General features: G+C 30.6%; 2 protein-coding genes across 2 annotated transcripts in view; one reads left to right on the top strand and one right to left on the bottom strand.

Annotated features, from left to right (window-relative positions):
• Positions 1–19,934, top strand: part of LOC134233039 (hemicentin-1-like) — a 145,878-nt gene that overhangs the window by 82,191 nt on the left and 43,753 nt on the right. The gene's annotated exons all lie outside the window — the stretch shown is intronic.
• LOC134233034 (TATA-binding protein-associated factor 2N-like) lies at positions 11,553–12,819 on the bottom strand. Its single transcript, XM_062715030.1, has 3 exons — positions 12,726–12,819; positions 12,475–12,485; positions 11,553–12,212 (listed from the first exon to the last, which is right to left on the bottom strand). Exons 1-3 carry the CDS (start codon positions 12,817–12,819, stop codon positions 11,553–11,555), a joined length of 765 nt encoding a protein of 254 aa, XP_062571014.1.

Here is a 19,934-nt window from a genome sequence, read left to right as displayed (position 1 = left end):
GCTCAAATTATAATATATGATGAGTAATATTATATTGTACATTATACTGCACAACATAAAGCTTCTCTAATATCTTTTTACAATAATATTCTGAGATAAGATTTGATATGTTAGATAATTCCTTTTATTTAATCTTATCATTACGAGACAACACACAACATTATTCATAATTTATGTATAAATCTACATTTATCTAACAGTTCTTATCCAATTTCTTCTTCGTGATATTGCTTTTTCGAAACTTTCCATTTCCTTTGTTCTTCTTTCCAGGAAAGTACTTTTTTAGTTCCCCGTATTTTCGCCCATATCCTCTTTGACTTATTTTCTTCTTTCCATACCTTCCCTTTCCATGTCGTCGGGGTTTTCGAATACCTCTGCGAATACTATTCCGCCACCTCCTTCTGAAGTTGTACTTTCCCCTACCCAAGCGAAATTTCTTAAGTCCACGATATTTTCCTAATCCCTTTCTTTTCCCAAACCTGTATCTGCCCTTTGCTATTCTTCGGAATATCTTTTTTCCACGATATTTTCCTAATCCCTTCCTTTTACCAAACCTGTATCTGCCTTTTGCTATTCTTCGGAATTTCTTTATTCCACGATATTTTCCTAATCCCTTCCTTTTCCCAAACCTGTATCTGCCTTTTACTATTCTTCGGAGTTTCTTTATTCCACGATATTTTCCATATCTCTTCCTTTTCCCAAATCTGTACTTGCCCTTCGGTATTCCTCGGGATTTCTTTAATCTTTTTCCATAACCTTTTTTTCGTACAAATCTATATTTACCCCTCGCTTTCCCTAGGGATTCTCGGAGGCCCCTGAATTTTCTGGGATAGTCAACGTGAAAGTGACGGCGTGGGTATACGCGGAAATTGTGAAAAGGGTGATTACTCTTCACTCCACTTTTTTGGTAAGCCTAGTTGAAGAGGAAGAAAGAAAATTGTTTCTTGATTTTATATATTGCAATTCATTTCCTATTGACAATTCATTTTTTAGGACTTTTAAATTGTAAGGAAAAATGAAATGTATATATAAAAAAGAAATAACATTAAAAAAAATTACTTACTTTATTTACAGATGCATAACCTTAAAAAGAAATGAAATAACCATTAAAAATATAATAAGTTTAAAAAAAGATACAGCAAATACAAAAGCATGGTAAATGCTTTAAAAATCCCAAATGCATCCTATAAACGATGGTAATTACATGTACATTGACATCCTTTTCCATCATTGCACCTTAGAGTTATTTTTTCAGTTTCATGAAAGGTAGCGAACAATTACTTCAAAACTTAGTGACAAAATCTGGAATTGAACATTTAGCAATTAACAATCGATCAATTGATCAAAACATTAACCATTCAATGTTATAATAGACCTTACCACCCTCTGCTTCAACGGGTAACAGCACTAAAGCACAAAGTGCCACAAATGCTGATAGAACAAGTAGCCGGCCTGTATGTTTGGATATCATTGTTTTCAGTCAGTAGAGGATAGGATTTATTTCATATATATACTCATTTATCTGAATCCCTTAAGTGTTTAGCTTGTATTGTTCTCTGAAGCAGTAACAATGCCGGGACATCAAAAGAAGAGGTTAATTTAAGGATTAATGTTTATATAGCAACACTTTAAAGAACATACCAAATCTATCCTTTTATGTAAGAATAAAAATTATTCAGTTTTGAAAACTGAAAACATGATATAAAGTATAAGTAATATATACGTATAAAAAACAAACGATGATAACTGGATCTGTTTTTTAAACTGTGGCTGGCCTCTTTGTCAGCATGTTACATATTAGCTGGGAACAAGACAACAAAACGTAAAGGTATTATCGAGTGATTTGTAGAAATTATGCCTTTATTGTTTTTACTACATGAACTCTCTTACTTTATAGATCTGATCTGTAGTTGCATGAGAAAACTTACAGATGTCAGCATGTAAAAAGTAGATCTGAAAAAAACTTATAATTTGTAATTCAAAATAAAGAGAGAGTAAAGATATACTAGAGTTGTGAGGGTTTCTTGGATAACGGTGAACTTCAATGAAATTAGAAGATAGATTTAGTACATAATTGTATAGCATAGAAGTCTAAAATATGAATTTAGTTTGTCGCCTTTTAGCAAAGCAAAACTAGAAAATCACTTTGTTCTGTGCATGAGAACATGTAAATCTGTATTTCATAACATGCACTTCTACAAGTATAACCATTTGAGGAAAGTGGTTTTGTACTTTGAACACATTTGTTTAGCATGTGCACTGCTTTTTATAAAACCCTTCGTATATAAACATGTACCAAGTTATCAACATTTTCGTTGATCCTTGTTTTCAGTATTTCCCTCTTTGAATTACAAACTACGTATGCAGCATTCATTTTTTCATATGTTTAAATATCATTGTTTAAATATTAAACATTTAATCTCCTTAAAATCAAAGATTTTCATCTTCGAGTTATTAAAAATAGTTTTTTTTAAATTTTCACAGAGGTTTTAAAAAGGATGTAGCTTTAGGTATTGTGATATAGATCGGGTATTTTTTGACAGATAATGTGAATAAGCAATAATATACAGCTATACTTTCTTATCATGTTTTTTAAAATTTGAATTGTAAGGTTAAAATTACAAAATGTATGTTCTCCTCCAAATCGATTTTATGAAGCTTTCCGCAAACATTTCTTCATAAGACTTGTGACAAGGGGCCGACTTTCGATAAGGTTGAACTAACGGCTCCAAGAGGGACTCGAAACCCTAAAACAAAAGAATTCACTCTTTACTTAGCAATTCCAGTACAAAAAACATTGACCATTGCCCCATGCATGCTTCTGTTATTATCTGGATCGCCGTTAAATATGATTTGAAACATTAAGAATATTTGTATTTGTCTTCACTTTTGGAAATATGAAGTTGTAGCTATTGTCAAGGTCTTATAGATATATTTTTTTCCTGTTTTCATTTGAAATTGAAATGTACTTGATATATAGAGATTTAAACCCCTTTCCAGCTTAAATCAATGTTTTCATTTATTTATGCAAACTTCCTTATAATGACACTTTTAAAGAAATTTTAATGTTATTCATTTCAAAAATCAACACTGAAAAAAAAGAATGCTATTTCTTTATATATTTGTTTAACTACACAAAAGTCCCCAAACAATAATTGACAAATCATAATGTTAAGCAACATACATATAAAAAAATACATATTCTATAGCTTTTATAAAATAAGCCGAATAAGGGATAAAAAGTGTGGAGTGCTTAAATAAGTGCAAATATTCATTGAGCGTCATTAAAATTTAGGTTCATTTGAAATAGATACTATGGAAATACTCCCTCACTAAGTATGTAGATCCTGACTTTTAGGGAATTAGTATGTGGATTCTTTTAGATCCCCTTTTATCCACAGCGGTATACGAACTCGTAGTTTTTAAATGTACCCAATGGAAATCATAACACTCGTTTGTGATAGAAAGTACATTCTTAATAGAAATAGCATTTCATTTAAGTAGTTTTTTAATGACTGAAAATGTAATTATGATTAATAATTACATGTTAAGAACGATTAGATTTTTTTTATTTAGACGTCACGTGAGGTGATGATAGGAGTTAAGCCTGCAATATTTAGGTCACATAAACTTCACTAGTGCAAGGGCATGTTAGATATTTAATACAAAGTTAATTTTATGAATTTGTGTAAAACTCATTAAATTCAAGTTTGTAAAAATTACAGCTATTAATTTCTTATTGGCTTTCACAAGTATACAAAGCAAACTATATATATATAAACAAAACATATAAACACATATACATGTACACGGTGAATTTCTTGATAATTTTGTCCTTTTACAAAAGTACAAAGTTTACCAGTAACCGTGAAAGTTGTTTTATTAAAAAAAAAGAGGAGGGGGGGGGGTCAGCAGTAGTAGAAAAATGCATTCATATATTTGCAATCAAATAATGTAAATCCTTAGAGTTAGCACATAATTACATTTCATCATAAAAATAGATGGTTTTTTTTAAAGTAGTACATCACAGATTTTTTTTCAGTGTCTTTCATATTCCACATATCTACAACTTTGTAATAACAAAACCTTTTTTATAAAAATTCTGTCTATAATCCTCTTTAATTGAATATCAATATTTAATTTTGGAACACTTTTATATTTACAAGCAAAAAAATATTGTTTTACAATAAGTATTATCAAGTTTTGTAATTAACATATATTCCTGTTCTCATATTTACCAAAAAGTATTGTTTGTTTGTCAAAATTACAATGAATCTCAAATTTTTCCAAAACCCATTCTTCAATCCTACACCATAAATCTTTTACTTTAAAACATTCTACAAACAAATGGTCAATTGTTTCTATGTCACTTAAACAAAATGTACAAGCTGGTGAATCAATCAACTTCAATCTAAAAAGTTGAAGTTATCTAAGAATAACCATTAAAATTCGCTACATAGAACAAAGATAGTATGTATTTTCTTTAAGTCCATAGTTTACATGTTATGTGTACCTGCATACATCATGTTTTAACAGGTCCAGTCCAAAGACTATTTCTTCCTATGTAGCTATTAATAGCTACGTTTTAATAGCTACATAAGTATTTAAGCCTACCCAAAGTAGCTATTTTTACCTACTTTCTGCTTTACTTGTATTTTGTGGTCAAATGCAGGAACAGCGCAACATGGTGAGTCCAAATTTCTTGATACAGACACACTGATGATGGATATGACAAAAATTTGACCAAGAAATGATTACTTCGTATATATTATCAATTTGTATAGAAACTAATGTAAAATTGCCAATTCAGGAAGTAATCAGTTTTTGGACCAAATTTTGTCGTATTCATCATTAGTGTGACTGTATAAAAAAAATATGGTATTCAACATGTTGCGCCATTCAGTCTCTGGCCACAAAATGTAGACTAGATAATACAAAAAGTAGGTAAAAATAGCTACTTTGGGTTGGTTGAAATACCTACGTAGCTACTTTGGACTGGACCTGTTTAAGTCAATTTTATTTACACTTGTTGATCATATTGCCTTTAATTCCATAACCTTATATCTTAAATGTTATCTGATAGGTTTATCATCTGTTATTTTATCCAAAAAGGTGTACTTTAACATTCCATGGTTGGCTGACCATTTCTTTTATTTATGTACTCACACAATATATAAGGCCGTGTATCGAGAGTCTCAGGCTCAGCGGACTGCGAGTTCTTGCGTCCACTGCTCTAAGCACATTAGCTACGCGTAAGCCCATCTTCCCGTTTCCGATTTCGATATCAATTTTAAGGGCACATCCAAATAACTTATTATTTCTTCCCAAAATTTATCCACTTCACATTAGGCGCCATACTTAATCCAAATATTAGGAATGTCAAGCCCGATCCAAATTCAAGTATATTAGTATGTACAGTCCCAAATAAGGTTAAAAAAACATATTTTCACACGATTTTCGCGTTTAAGGGACTGTGTTATTGACAGTGAATAAAAATTTCGTTTTATTAGAAGTTAATTGAATGTAAAAACAATTTATTTTGCCTGCAGTCGCCCATATTTAAAAATATATTACGGAGATGCTGAAGAATATTATAGCCCTCTCCAGAAAACATCAGCTTAATAAATCGAAGAGGGATGCATTATTGCAGCTAAGATCCGAATTAGTAAAAGTGAAAACACACAAGACATTCAGATTCTGAAAATCACCTTAGCACATGTTATGTGTTATGCGCGGGAAAATAGGACACCCTCACTCAGAAATAATCAAATATAACCTATTATCGGTTTGAGCAAATTCTAACAAGCGAATCTTATTGACATAATGATCATAAAAAGTTTACTTACCCAATTCCGCTATGGTAAATATATCATTGAAGATGATGAATGTATATTCATCATCTTTTCTGTTGACTGTGATCCGTTTAACTTTTGCATCCATTGCACCACATGATTTGTATTAACGAATTAAAAGACAAAACCTGATTGGTTAATTATTTAACCATTGTCTACTGAGCATTTTGATTGGTCAGTTTAGATATTGAATGTCGAATCTCGAATCTCGAATCTTGAATCTCGTACCTCGAATCTTGAATTTCGTATTTCGAATCTCGTATCTTGAATCTCGAATGAGCCTTCTGGGCTCTCGTAGATTTAAATGTATAAATTGTTATGTATAAATGTCAATGTCTGTATTATAATACTCAAAATAATAAAAATATGTTTTCCGTTCAAATTTCTGTGTGAACGATTTTTAATTGTTTTTTTTTAAACATGTTTGAAGGGACTTTTTCGATCCAGGAGTTATTGAATATGTAATTAATGTATATAATGCTGCTTCCATTAAGATTTGATGTTGATAATTATGTTAATATTTTCTTTTTTCCTTTTAGCAGAAATATGCACTACATGCTGATGGTTCCATGTAATTTTTTTTCCCCGATATTGACCGTCTTAAGTTCTAGGCAAAAGAATTTTAGATTGCTTCTATTAGATTTAAACATTTATGTCTAGGAGAAATCTTGAGGTCATCCTGTGACTCCATCGTATTTCAGTGGGCTTATCAGATGCTTCAGATAATAGAATTTCTAAATATATTTATAGTATATTACATTGAACATGTTCTGCAAAGTTCTTTTTATATGTCGACACGATATATACTATTGAGCTTAAAATTAAAGATACCACAAGGTCCGACACAATTCTTTTATACGTGGATATTTTACTTATACGATTTATTACAGTTAAAATGATTTGCTCTTGAATCTATATGCTGCACTATTTTCTTTATTCGAAAAATATTTCATGGTAGAGTATTTTTCTTCATTTACTTTCATCTTTCAAATGTTTTCAATTAAGGAAGCTCACTTGATAATTTTGTCCTTTTACAAAAGTACAAAGTTTACTTGTAGCCGTGAAAATTGTTTTATTAAAAAAATATGGGGGGGGGGGTTCAGCAGCAGTAGTAGAAAAATGCATTCATATATTTGCAATCATGCAATCAAATAATGTAAATCCTTAGAGTTAGCACATAATTACATTTCATCATAAAAATAGATGGATTTTTTAAAGTAGTACAACACAGATTTTTTCCAGTGTCTTTCATATTCCACATATCTACAACTTTGTAATAACAAAACCTGTTCTATAAAATTCTGTCTATAATCCTCTTTAATAAAATATCAATATTTGATTTTTGAACACTTTTATATCTACAAGCAAAAAAAAATTGTTTTACAATAAGTATTATCAAGTTTTGTAATTAACATCTATTCCTGTTCTCATATTTACCAAAAAGTATTGCTTGATTGTCAAAACTACAATGAATCTCAAATTTTTCCAAAACTCATTCTTCAATCCTACAACATATATACGCTGTTTTCTGACTTTGTTTGGAATAATGCATATCCCTAGATCTGTTATCATCAATTTGTAATTGCAAATATTTTTCAAGTCATATAAGATGAAACAAGATTATCAACTAATCAGCAGGCTCGTTTAAAGCCATTTCGTTCTCAAGTACTATGGTCAATAAAATGATATCAACAAATACAATCAATTATTAAGTCAAAGACTGACATTTTTCATACTTATTGTTAGGCCATTATTTACACTCTGAATTGTCGACAGATTTTTCTGCTTTTTTCCGATCATGACATGGAGTACACGACGGGTCTGACCGGTTGGCAAGGGATGCTCACTCCTCCATGGAACCTGATCCTACTTCTGATGTTTTAGCGATCAGTGTTTGCTCTGCTACTAGTTTGTAATATCTAAGGAAGATATGAACTTGAATACTGTTTTATCTCCACATATTAAATTTCTTATCTGTCTTTTTTACAGAGTTAGGTCTGTTATTTTTTAATTATTTTTTTTAAGAAATCATGATCTATTTTCAGTTGATAGAAATGGGAAAATATCTGTTCTTGTACAAAACTACTTTAATGGAAAATGATTGTTTGAGCTGATGTATGATCATTATTTTCGATTTTTTCTTACGTTTACCAAGAAACAAACTCAGTCTTCATCTTATTTCTAAATACTTCACTTTCAATTCTCAAAACTGAAAGTCAAAACGCAATATATGATAAGTGTCTGAAATGGCCCCTTAAAATGCATATCTTAATTTTAATTTTTATAAAGCTTTACTTTGTACAGCTATACATTGGACCTTTATTAGTCATTTTTAATTTGATCAAAATGCCGTTAATTTAGAAATATGACATCATAAAGTTCACGTTTTCCCGCAATTTTAGCATAATTTGTATAAAACTGCTTATTTTTAAGCAGTTTTTCTTCCAGAAAATATTGAGCGCAGACTAGAAGATACTTTATATTTTTACCAAATATGTATCTATCCAATGCTAATTATTTCATAACATGCACTTCTACATGTATAACCATTTGAGGAAAGTGGTTTTGTACTTTGAACACATTTGTTTAGCATGTGCACTGCTTTTTATAAAACCCTTCATATATAAACATGTACCAAGTTATCAACATTTTGGTTGATCCTTGTTTTCAGTATTTCCCTCTTTGAATTACAAACTACGTATGCAGCATTCAATTTTCATATGTTTAAATATCATTGTTTAAATATTACACATTTAATCTCCTTAAAATCAAAGATTTTCATCTTCGAGTTATTAAAAATAGTTTTTTTTTTCAAAGATGTTTTAAAAAGGATGTAGCTTTAGGTATTGTGATATAGATCGGGTATTTTTTTGACAGATAATGTGAATAAGCAATAATATACAGCTATACTTTCTTATTATGTTTTTTAAAATTTGAATTGTAAGGTTAAAATTACAAAATGTATGTTCTCCTCCAAATCGATTTTATGAAGCTTTCCGCAAACATTTCTTCATAAGACTTGTGACAAGGGGCCGTCTTTCGATAAGGTTGAACTAACGGCTCCAAGAGGGACTCGAAACCCTAAAACAAAAGAATTCACCCTTTACTTAGCAATTCCAGTACAAAAAACATTGACCACTGCCCCATGCATGCTTCTGGTATTATCTGGATCACCGTTAAATATGATTTGAAACATTTGGAATATTTGTATTTGTCTTCACTTTTAGAAATATGAAGTTGTAGCTAATTGTCAAGGTCTTATAGATATATTTTTTTCCTGTTTTCATTTGAAATTGAAATGTACTTGATATATAGAGATTTAAACCCCTTTCCAGCTTAAATAAATGTTTTCATTTATTTATGCAAACTTCCTTATAATGACACTTTTAAAGAAATTTTAATGTTATTCATTTCAAAAATCAACACTGAAAATAAAAAGAATATTATTTCTTTTTATATTTGTTTAACTACACAAAAGTCCCCAAGCAATAATTTAAAAATCATAATGTTAAGCAACATATATAAAAAAAATCCATATCCTATAGCTTTTATAGAAATAAGCCGAATAAGGGATAAAAAATATGGAGTGCTTAAATAAGTGCAAATATTCATTGAGCGTCATTTAAATTTAGGTTTATTTGAATAAACACTATGGAAATACTCCCTCACTAAGTATGTAGATCCTGACTTTTAGGGAATTAGTATGTGGATTCTTTTAGATCCCCTTTTATCCACAGCGGTATACGAACACGTAATTTTAAAATGTGCCCAATGGAAATCATAACACTTGTTTTTGATAGGAAGTACATTCTTAATCGAAATAGCATTTCATTTAAGTAGTTTTTTTAATGACTGAAAATGTAATTATGATTAATAATTACATGTTAAGAACGATTAGATTTTTTTTATTTAAACGTCACGTGAGGTGATGATAGGAGTTAAGCCTGCAATATTTAGGTCACATGAACTTCACTAGTGCAAGGGCATGTTCGATATTTCATACAAAGTTAATTTTATGAATTTGTGTAAAACTCATTAAATTCAAGTTTGTAAAAATTACAGCTATTTAATTTTTTTATTGGCTTTCACAAGTATACAAAGCAAACTATATATATGTCAGCAAAACATATACTGTATACAGGGTTATTTCCGCCCCGTATTATTTTCGCCCTTTCACTCTTGCAAACATTTTTGCCCCGTTTTAACTTCGCCCAGTCCTAGTTTTATTTAAGAAATTGTACTGTATTCTTTGAATTCGCCCCGTTTTAAATTCGCCCAAATGAGGGTTGGGCGAAAGGGGCGAAAATAAAACGGGAGCGAAAATTTCCCCGTATACAGTAAACACGTATACATGTACACGGTGAATTTCTTGATAATTTTGTCCTTTTACAAAAGTACACAGTTTACTTGTAGCCGTGAAAATTGTTTTATTAAAAAAAGATGGGGGGGGGGGGGGTTTCAGCAGTAGTAGAAAAATGCATTCATATATTTGCAATCAAATAATGTAAATCCTTAGAGTTAGCACATAATTACATTTCATCATAAAAATAGATGGATTTTTTAAAGTAGTACAACACAGATTTTTTCCAGTGTCTTTCATATTCCACATATCTACAACTTTGTAATAACAAAACCTGTTCTATAAAACTCTGTCTATAATCCTCTTTAATAAAATATCAATATTTGATTTTTGAACACTTTTATATCTACAAGCAAAAAAAAATTGTTTTACAATAAGTATTATCAAGTTTTGTAATTAACATCTATTCCTGTTCTCATATTTACCAAAAAGTATTGCTTGATTGTCAAAACTACAATGAATCTCAAATTTTTCCAAAACTCATTCTTCAATCCTACAACATATATACGCTATTTTCTGACTTTGTTTGGAATAATGCATATCCCTAGATCTTTTATCGTCAATTTGTAATTGCAAATATTTTTCGAGTCATATAAGATGAAACAAGATTATCAACTAATCAACAGGCTCGTTTAAAGTCATTTCGTTCTCAAGTTCTATGGTCAATAAAATGATATCAACAAATACAATCAATTATTAAGTCAAAGACTGATATTTTTCATACTTATTGTTAGGCCATTATTTACACTCTGAATTGTCGACAGATTTTTCTGCTTTTTTCCGATCATGACATGAAGTACACCACGGGTCTGACCGGTTGGCTAGGGATGCTCACTCCTCCATGGTACCTGATCCTACTTCTGATGTTTTAGCGATCAGTGTTTGCTCTGCTACTAGTTTGTAATGTTTAAGGAAGATATGAGCTTGAATACTGTCTTATCTCCACATATTAAATTTCTCATCCGTCTTTTTTACAGAGTTAGGTCTGTTATTTTTTAATTATACTTTTTAAGAAATCATGATCTATTTTCAGTTGATAGTAATGGGAAAATATCTGTTCTTATACAAATATACTTTAATGGAAAATGATTGGTTGAGCTGATGTATGATCATTATTCTTGATTTTTTCTTACGTTTACCAAGAAGCAAACTCAGTCTTCATCTTATTTCTAAATACTTCACTTTCAATTCTCAAAACTGAAAGTCAAATTTCTCATTATCTTTCAGCGAAGTCAGAAGAAAAATGAAAATTAGAAAATATATCTATAATGATTTTAATACACAATCATAATATAATTACAATAAGAAATATTCTACAAAATCAAGTTTTTTCTGTTCAATTAGCAGTTGTCAGGGTTCTTCTTTTTGGGGTACCCTTTCCTGTACTTTCCTCCTATACGTCTTTTTCCTCCAACACGTTTTCTTGGTCCGTATCCTCCTCCGTATTTCCTCCCCCTCCTTCTACCCTTTCCTTTTCCTCTTCCCCTTCCGTATTTCCTTCCAACCCTTTTCTTTCCTCGGCGTCTACCATAGCCCTTTCCTCTCCTTCCAAATTTATATTTCCTTCCCCTTCCTTTCTTGAGTCCCTTTCGTCGTCCGTATCCCCTGCCTCGTTTTAATCCTCGGCGTTTTCCGTATTTCTTTCCGAACTTTCCTCTCCTTCCAAATTTATATTTCCTTCCCCTTCCTTTCTTGAGTCCCTTTCGTCGTCCGTATCCCCTGCCTCGTTTTAATCCTCGGCGTTTTCCGTATTTCTTTCCGAACTTTCCTCTCCTTCCAAATTTATATTTCCTTCCCCTTCCTTTCTTGAGTCCCTTTCGTCGTCCGTATCCCCTGCCTCGTTTTAATCCTCGGCGTTTTCCGTATTTCTTTCCGAACTTGCCTCTTCTTCCTCTACCGAGTTTTCCTCGTCCTCTGTATTTTCCTGGGAACCCACGTTTAAATGGATACCCAGGATGGAATGGATAGCGTCGTTTCACATCGCCCCGATACTTGGAGACCTTTTAGAATCAATATATGAATAGATTGAGAAAAATGATATCTTTTTCTAGTATAAAATTTTATATATTTGATTCAAGTTTCACTATATGTCATATCATAAAAACTCAATGCAATTTTTTTTCCCAAATGGATTCAATGTTTTTTTTTTCTAAACAGGCATGGTGAATTACTGAATTTCAATTGAAACTTAATAGAATGAAGCAGGAATTACATGTAGAACCTAAAAATGAATAAATGAAGAAAATACATTGGTCTACTTACACTTCCATATCCTGAAAAAAGTTGAAAAAATGCATTACAAAAATTTGTTAGATCATGAAACTAAAAAAAAAATCAATGGTTTTATCAATATTAATGATTTAATCAGTACAAGGCATAACAACAGTAAAAATAAATGGTGTTTTCCTCTAGGAAAGTTATAATATACTAAGTTCAACGCAATTTTGTTAACATAAAAATGTAAAAAAAAAAAAATAAAAAAAAAAAAATAAATAATAATAATACATTCGTACCACCAGCCTCTGCTTCTGTGGGAAACAGCACAATAGCACAAAGTGCTACAAATGCTGATAACACAATTAGACGACCAAGGTGCTTTGAGATCATTGCAGGGACTTGATGAATTTCGTGCAAACTCTCCCTCTATATATACTATGCATTTATCACGCTTAAATGCTCGACCATGTAACCCTGTTGGTGCGTTATTGATGTAAAATCATTGGACAAACGTATTAGTTGAGGTTACACTAAGAATATCCGCTGAAAATGGCTGAAAAATTACCAACTCGGCGTGAAACAATATACAAGCAATCAATTATACTAAGAAATTTTTTTTTTTAAATTATAAATCATTTTACTGAATGTCATGATAAAATTATAGAAAATAGTTTTCTAGTTTGGAAATTGGAAAAATTGAAAGCAAGACATATGAATAAGAATGTTCCAGAATTCGACTTCTTTGTTAATTATGTAGCTAAATTAATTATTGAAGGTAGAAGAATGGAGATGTTTAGGTGATAATTGATATGACTGTAAAACCCAAAAAATTCATTGTAATTCACACATATGAGAGTTTCATAAAATAGTACCAATTTTGAATTATATGACCATGGACACAGTTTCGACTGATTTATTTACAAGCAATTTTAATGTTAACATTTCCTAATTAAGGCAATTCTAATGAGGACAAATTTAAACACCATTTATAGATTGACAATTTAAAGGGATACAGAACTTTATACTTAATGCTTTTTATTTTTCACAATGTAAACAAGGCTCGTGCCTTAAAGTAAAAGAAGTCGATTTCCTCCAGACCCTTAGCTACATATAACGCAGAGAAATTCAAATTACAAGACAATCAAGAAGCAAGGCATTACACTCAACACTTATTAGAATACATTACCGACTTTTGTAGTACATTTGATCAACCTGTAGCAATGATAAAAGGTCTAAAAACAACGCATTATCACTACCATTTACATTTGTGACTGCCGCTATAATATGAACAATTGAAATATTTAACGAAAGATTTTTCTTTCATAGGACACTTTCAATTTTTTGTTGAGTGCTTGATGATCCTTTATTAGGTCATTGAAAACATCCTCAAATATTTATGACGTGAGAAACCTGTTTTTAAACAGTAATAACCAAACTTTATATACTTAAAAATGCACTGGCCTCCTAAAAATATCCATTAATATCGCAATGGTTAAAGCGTATGTTTCAGAGTTGAGTCATAGAGTTGTTAAGGTCATAACAAGTTTAAATGATGATTGCCAGAAGTAAGAGGGACGTCTTCAATTTGTAAATTATTTAAAAAATAAGTATAACATTTTTTTAGTGTTTTGGTCACCCACAGTCTTCCATTAGTGTGAATAAAATCCAGTTCTTATCAAGTTTCGACCCACTTAATATAATGTTAAAAAGTTGCTTCACGCCGGCTAACGCGCTTCATGATAAAGATTTGCCGGCGTGAAGCGTTGTAGATTATATACCTAACGAATCTTCAAAAATTTAATTCATTTCTTATATTTACATTATTTTTCTGATGAGTAGCCACAAATTTACACCATTTAACTGTAATTTTTAAAGCAAAACAGTTTGCACTATAGTTTTACGTCAGGTGCGGTATTGTGACGTAACAATGGAGATATTCATGCTCATCCATGGTAGTTCATGAGAAAATGAACAATGCTCCTATTTGCAATCTTAAGAAGAATTATTTGGATTTGTAAATATTTACAATTAAATTACTAGTATTTGGATTTGTAAATATTTACAATTAAAAAGAGAAAGATTTATTTTTTTCTGAGAAGTGTCCTTTATTCAATTTTCTATCGATATATTATATTGAATAATAGTCTATGAAATTAGTGTCAATCAATGGTATAACACTTTACAAAGCGAAAAAAAAATTTTTTTTTAGATTATTTACTAACATTTTAAGTATGTTTGTCAACCTCTCATAATATTGGTAAAAGCTATCATGTGTGAAAAAGAAATCAGAAAAAAGGTATATCTATCTACATCAGACTACATGCTAAGTCACTTAGGAATCATTAAAACCTATAATGATTACAATCAAGAATTTATGATATTCTTTTTTACAAATACCACAGGCGGCATATTCCTTAGACTAATGTAAACGTTTATGTCTTTTGTATTTTATTTACACCTTTTCTATGTACCATTGAAACACAATATCAATATCACTCTCACTTAACACGTTCTCTTGTTATATAAGGTCCGTTTTGTTGAATTTACAAGCAACAGATTTTATCATCAAAGATGCGGACCCTTTTCCTTGTCGTGCTTTTGATTGCTGTCCTTCTTGCAGTGGATGCCAGTGGTTTGTAGTTACTTTTCCCAATTGTTAACTTAAATGATCATATACAATTTGAATTTTATCACAGATTTTAAATGTTCTACAATAATTTCATTTAATTGAAAAAAACTCAGTTAGCAGAAAGTGACTCGGTTTATTATAAATCTGGACAGAAATTGGAATTTTGTTTAGGTAATATGTATTAAATGTGATGTTTAACGAGCTGTGCATGCCGGTGGTTTAATTGTTGTCCCTTTTCCAAATTGTTAACATGAATTAACCTGAACGTATGAAAAAAGTAAATGATACATATCCAATTCTATAAATGATTTTTTAATGTTTTCCAATAATCGCAAGTATCTTGAATTTACAATCAACTGAAATGACATAGGAATAAGTATCTTATATGAAATGTCATTTTTAACAAGTTTGTGTCATTATTTTTTTTCAAGGTCCACTGTTTGTGATTTAGTTGTCCCACAAATTTAAAATGAAGATGAAAAAACATAATTATATGCGTAGAAAAGATTCTTATTTGATGCATTCATGTTCACTTTTTCACAGGTTATGGAAGAAGGGTGAGTTATTTCATGTTTGAAGGGGTTTCCATTTAGAAAATGAAAGCTTTTATATTTTGCAATATCCCTTATAATTTTTGGTCAAAATGCAGAGGTCAAAATTTTCCCATTTGCTTAGGCAATCAGAATTATGGAATGCTTCCTTTTTTTTTTATAAAGAACTAATCGTATTAACAAAGGATATACAAGTGAAACTTTTAAAACAGCTATTGAGTGTTTATTCTAGCATGAAGTAGAAGAACTGTGTTTCCCTTTCAAAATGACCTCCAGTATTTATATATAAACAGTTACTTTATGCAGATTAAAAGATTTTTGATATACGCCCTACACAATGCAGGTTAAGCGAAATTTACAGGATCTCTATGGTTTTTATTGTAATATGGGTTTATTCCAATGAAAATTATCCCAACGTATTTTCTTTCTCCATATCCATTTCTGGATATATATAAAAAACTTAATAATTCGTGCAAAAGTCATCCATACTAATCATGAGAAATAAAATAATTCTTAATCCCATCATTTAAACCCTGATCACTCATATAAAATCTTGCTTGAACCTTAATGATTTTCCAAAAGGAATGTGTTTTAAAAGAAAATTACAAACAATTATAGAATAGCCTGTAGGGCAAAATTAGACAAAAACTTGGCAAATTAATAAAGAAATAATAGACATTTCTGTCATTCAGAGTTATCTCTCTTATCAGAGTATCAATGAACCTTAATTCATAGCTGTTCAATGTTCTTCATTGCTTTTAATCACATTTTAATACATTTCATATAAAGATCTTTAAAATATATGTAAAGAATTTATATTTTTTAAATTTTGTTTTAACAGTCTAAAATTCTACACGGTATTGGTCATCGAGGCAAGTACCCAACACGTGTAATCGTCATCCATCATGGAGGCAAAAAGGGTGGATCTAGCTCTTCCAGCTCTTCATCCAAGAGCAACGGATCTAAGAGTAACGGATCAAAGAGGGGTGGTAAAAAGTACAGAAGGAAGAATATTAAGGGAAAATACATTTAAAGCGTGAGCACAGTCGTACAAGCAGAAACTACTCACATTAGTAGGCACATGAATGTCTGTTTTCAGGAATATATTGTTAACATTAAATAAATTTTGCTTGGTATTCTGACTTTTATTATTATTTTTTTGTCTTAAACAGGCAGTTGTACTTCAATTTGACAAACATTGTTTGGCTTTCGACCTGATCAAACCTATTGTATTTTAAGAAATATGTGTTCTTCTTCCAATTAGCTTTGTGAGCTTGGATACCGTTCGTTATCTTTTTATTTCTACATCTTAAATATTGTTATAGATTAAAGGTAAATTATGATAATGATGCATTGTTTCTCAAGTAGCGTAGATGTATAGTTATTGTATATGCTATTACAGTTGTCAGCATGAAGAACATACATAATTTTCCTTCAAAACTATAATGAAATATAACGGATTACTGATTAAGAAAAAACAACTCTACTTTCCTCTAATTCTTTCAAAACAAGTACCATGAAGATTTTCTTGTTTCAGTTTAGGCGAGGAAAACATTATTACAGTATCTGCGTTGTTTTATATATTTCTTTACATAATACACCTGTATTTCTCTCATTTATTCCAATCTCTCTGATTGGCTAAAACTTGATCACATGATCAAGTATATAACAACATATGGACTCGAGTTATTATTTAAAGATTTTAAAATGCATATCGACTTAATACTTCCAAAACTGGAAATGATTTTCTGTACAACAACAATAATGCTGAATTCTAAACAGCTAAGACAGTATACGAAAGTATTTTTAAAAAATAATCGATAATTATGATGATTTGTAATAATAAATGAGACATAACAATGCTTTGAAGAAGGATCTACTTTATATTAAAACATTAGAGATACATTTTCAAAAATCGATACAATTAAACAAAGTAGCAATTCAAAAAGGAAATCCCCTAAATTAATCTATTGATGCAAAGAAAACACATATTATTTTACACAGATTTATTTTGATCTCTAGTCTCTTTGTGCTAAAAATAAGACAAGAAAGAAACTTTATGGTGATTTTATCAATCTCTGAATATAAACGTAAACCTTTAATTCGCTCAATCCATAGATACATGTACATCGGCTTCACTATAAACATATCGATACATGTATATCTATGAATGAGTCTAATCAAAAGGCTATATTTATAGAATACTATAATGAAGAAATGCAAAATTAAATGTCCTCATCGTTTATTTTTAATGTAAAATTGAATGATGTAGATATTCAATGACAAATCATATGACTTACATATAATAAATACATGGGCATATTCATATGAATGAATTATGTTAAATTAATTAAAAATAGATTTGTTTTTTAATAAGCTGTCTATAAAATAGTTTTAGAAGATCTATCTATGAGCCTTATTAATCTTTTTAGTAAGGACATATTTTTTTTAAAAAATAAGTGTTAAATCCGCATGGATACTTATTTTATAGAGACTTATATCAAGAACTGTTCTGTTTTAAAAAAGTTTTTGAAGTCTCAAACTTCACAAATCCTCTTGGAAATTATTGCATTAATAAATCTTCTATAACAGAGATAGAATACTGATTAAAAAAAATACAATGATAAAATGTTTGTTTTTATTTTCGAGATTCGTATCGAGTGTTTTAAACCGGTCACGGTAGCCTAGTGGTAGAGTTTTCGCTTCCTGATCGGGAGGCCCGGGTTCGATTCTTGTTCACGACACCGCGTCAAACCTAAGACGTAAACATAGGTAATGACAGTTCCTTCGCTAAACGCTTGACACTAGAAGTGAAAGTCACGGGTCTTTCGGATATGACCTTAAAAACGTAGCTCCCGTGTTGCGGCAGGCGTCGGCACGATAAAGAACCCTCACTGCTCAATGGCCCTGAGTGCCGATTAAACGTTTAAATTTGAAGCCATTCACCGGCATACGGTCTCCATTTGAGTGAAAAATTTTCGAGAGAGAAGTTAAACAACATACTATCAACAATCAATCAAAGTGTTTTTAAATATAATACTGCAAAAAAACTTCCATTTTCAGGACCATTGTAAGAGGTTCGTTCATTTTATAATGAATGCATTTGCTAAAAATTTCAATGTATTTTCGAAGTCTACGTAGAATAATTAAAATTGAACTGGAAATGAAATTGGCAAGTTTTGGATCTAACTTATTACGCTGTTTTATAAGGCCCGTATTTCTTGAGCTTAAATACAGTTCGTTACCTCTACTTCAATTTGCCCGTCTTTGCAAGCTGCTGACGTTGTCAAAATACCTATTTCACAAATTATGTTATTTATTTTATATTTCATTTCAAAACCATCTTCGCTAGCGAAGGGTTTCTGATACGCAACTCTCCTGATAATCCCTTGGCATACCGTGTTAATAGAAGTTGAGTTTTTTTCTCGAGTTCTGATTGGAGTTTGGTACACCCAGTCGACCAATCAGCAATTTTTTTTTTTTTTTATTTTTTTTTTTTTAAAAATGACGATATCTGCGTTCGAGATATATCTTGACTCTTTAGTCTAGGGAATGAGAAACGCAAGTAAACGATCCGTGAGATAACATGCAATTCTATGAATAGCTGTGGTGTCATCCAATATCTTCTAGATATGTGATTAAGAATCCATACCGAAGCTTTAGATTTGTATAATAAAAACATAACTCAATTATTGCTTCTTAATTATTTGTTTTAAAACTTTGATTTAATTTGTTTGAATGTGCGTCGAGGTTTCTTACTAAGGTGAGACCTTAACAACCAAAGTCCTGTCACGGTAGGTGCTGACAGGAAAAAAGATCCCTCGCTAAACAATGGCTCTGAGTGCCACGTAGAGGTCCAAATTTGAAACCTTTGACCACTTTATGGTGACGTCTCTTAATGATTGAAAAAATTTCGAATGGGACGTAAAGGAACATACGATCATTCAATCGAATGTTTCTTTTTTTTTTTTACCTATCTGTTTGATTAAAATTTGAACCTTTAAATGACAGAGAACGACAATGGACCTATGCTCCTCGATATTTTTTCTTTTTATATAGAAATCTAGTATTTTTTTCTTTTTAAGAAATTACACAGCACTGTTAAGGCTTACTATGAGAAATCAACGTAAAATAGACGTGCAAAAAAAAAAAAGAATTTTTAAAAAGAAACGGAATTTATTTTTATTTAGCTGGTTTATTGTCACAGACCTTAAATACTTATTGAAATAGCATAGTATAACTCATTCTGTACTGTATCAAGCTTGTTCCCATCGATGAACAGTCATGTGATGAATGCATAGTACGTGTACTGAATGTAGGTCATT

Source organism: Saccostrea cucullata, unplaced genomic scaffold (assembly GCF_032062105.1).
Source record: "Saccostrea cucullata isolate Sc308-1 unplaced genomic scaffold, CSIRO_AGI_Scuc_v1 ctg554, whole genome shotgun sequence".
In the NCBI taxonomy this organism is placed as follows: Eukaryota; Metazoa; Mollusca; class Bivalvia; order Ostreida; family Ostreidae; genus Saccostrea; species Saccostrea cuccullata.
This window is presented reverse-complemented; position numbering and strand designations above follow the sequence as displayed.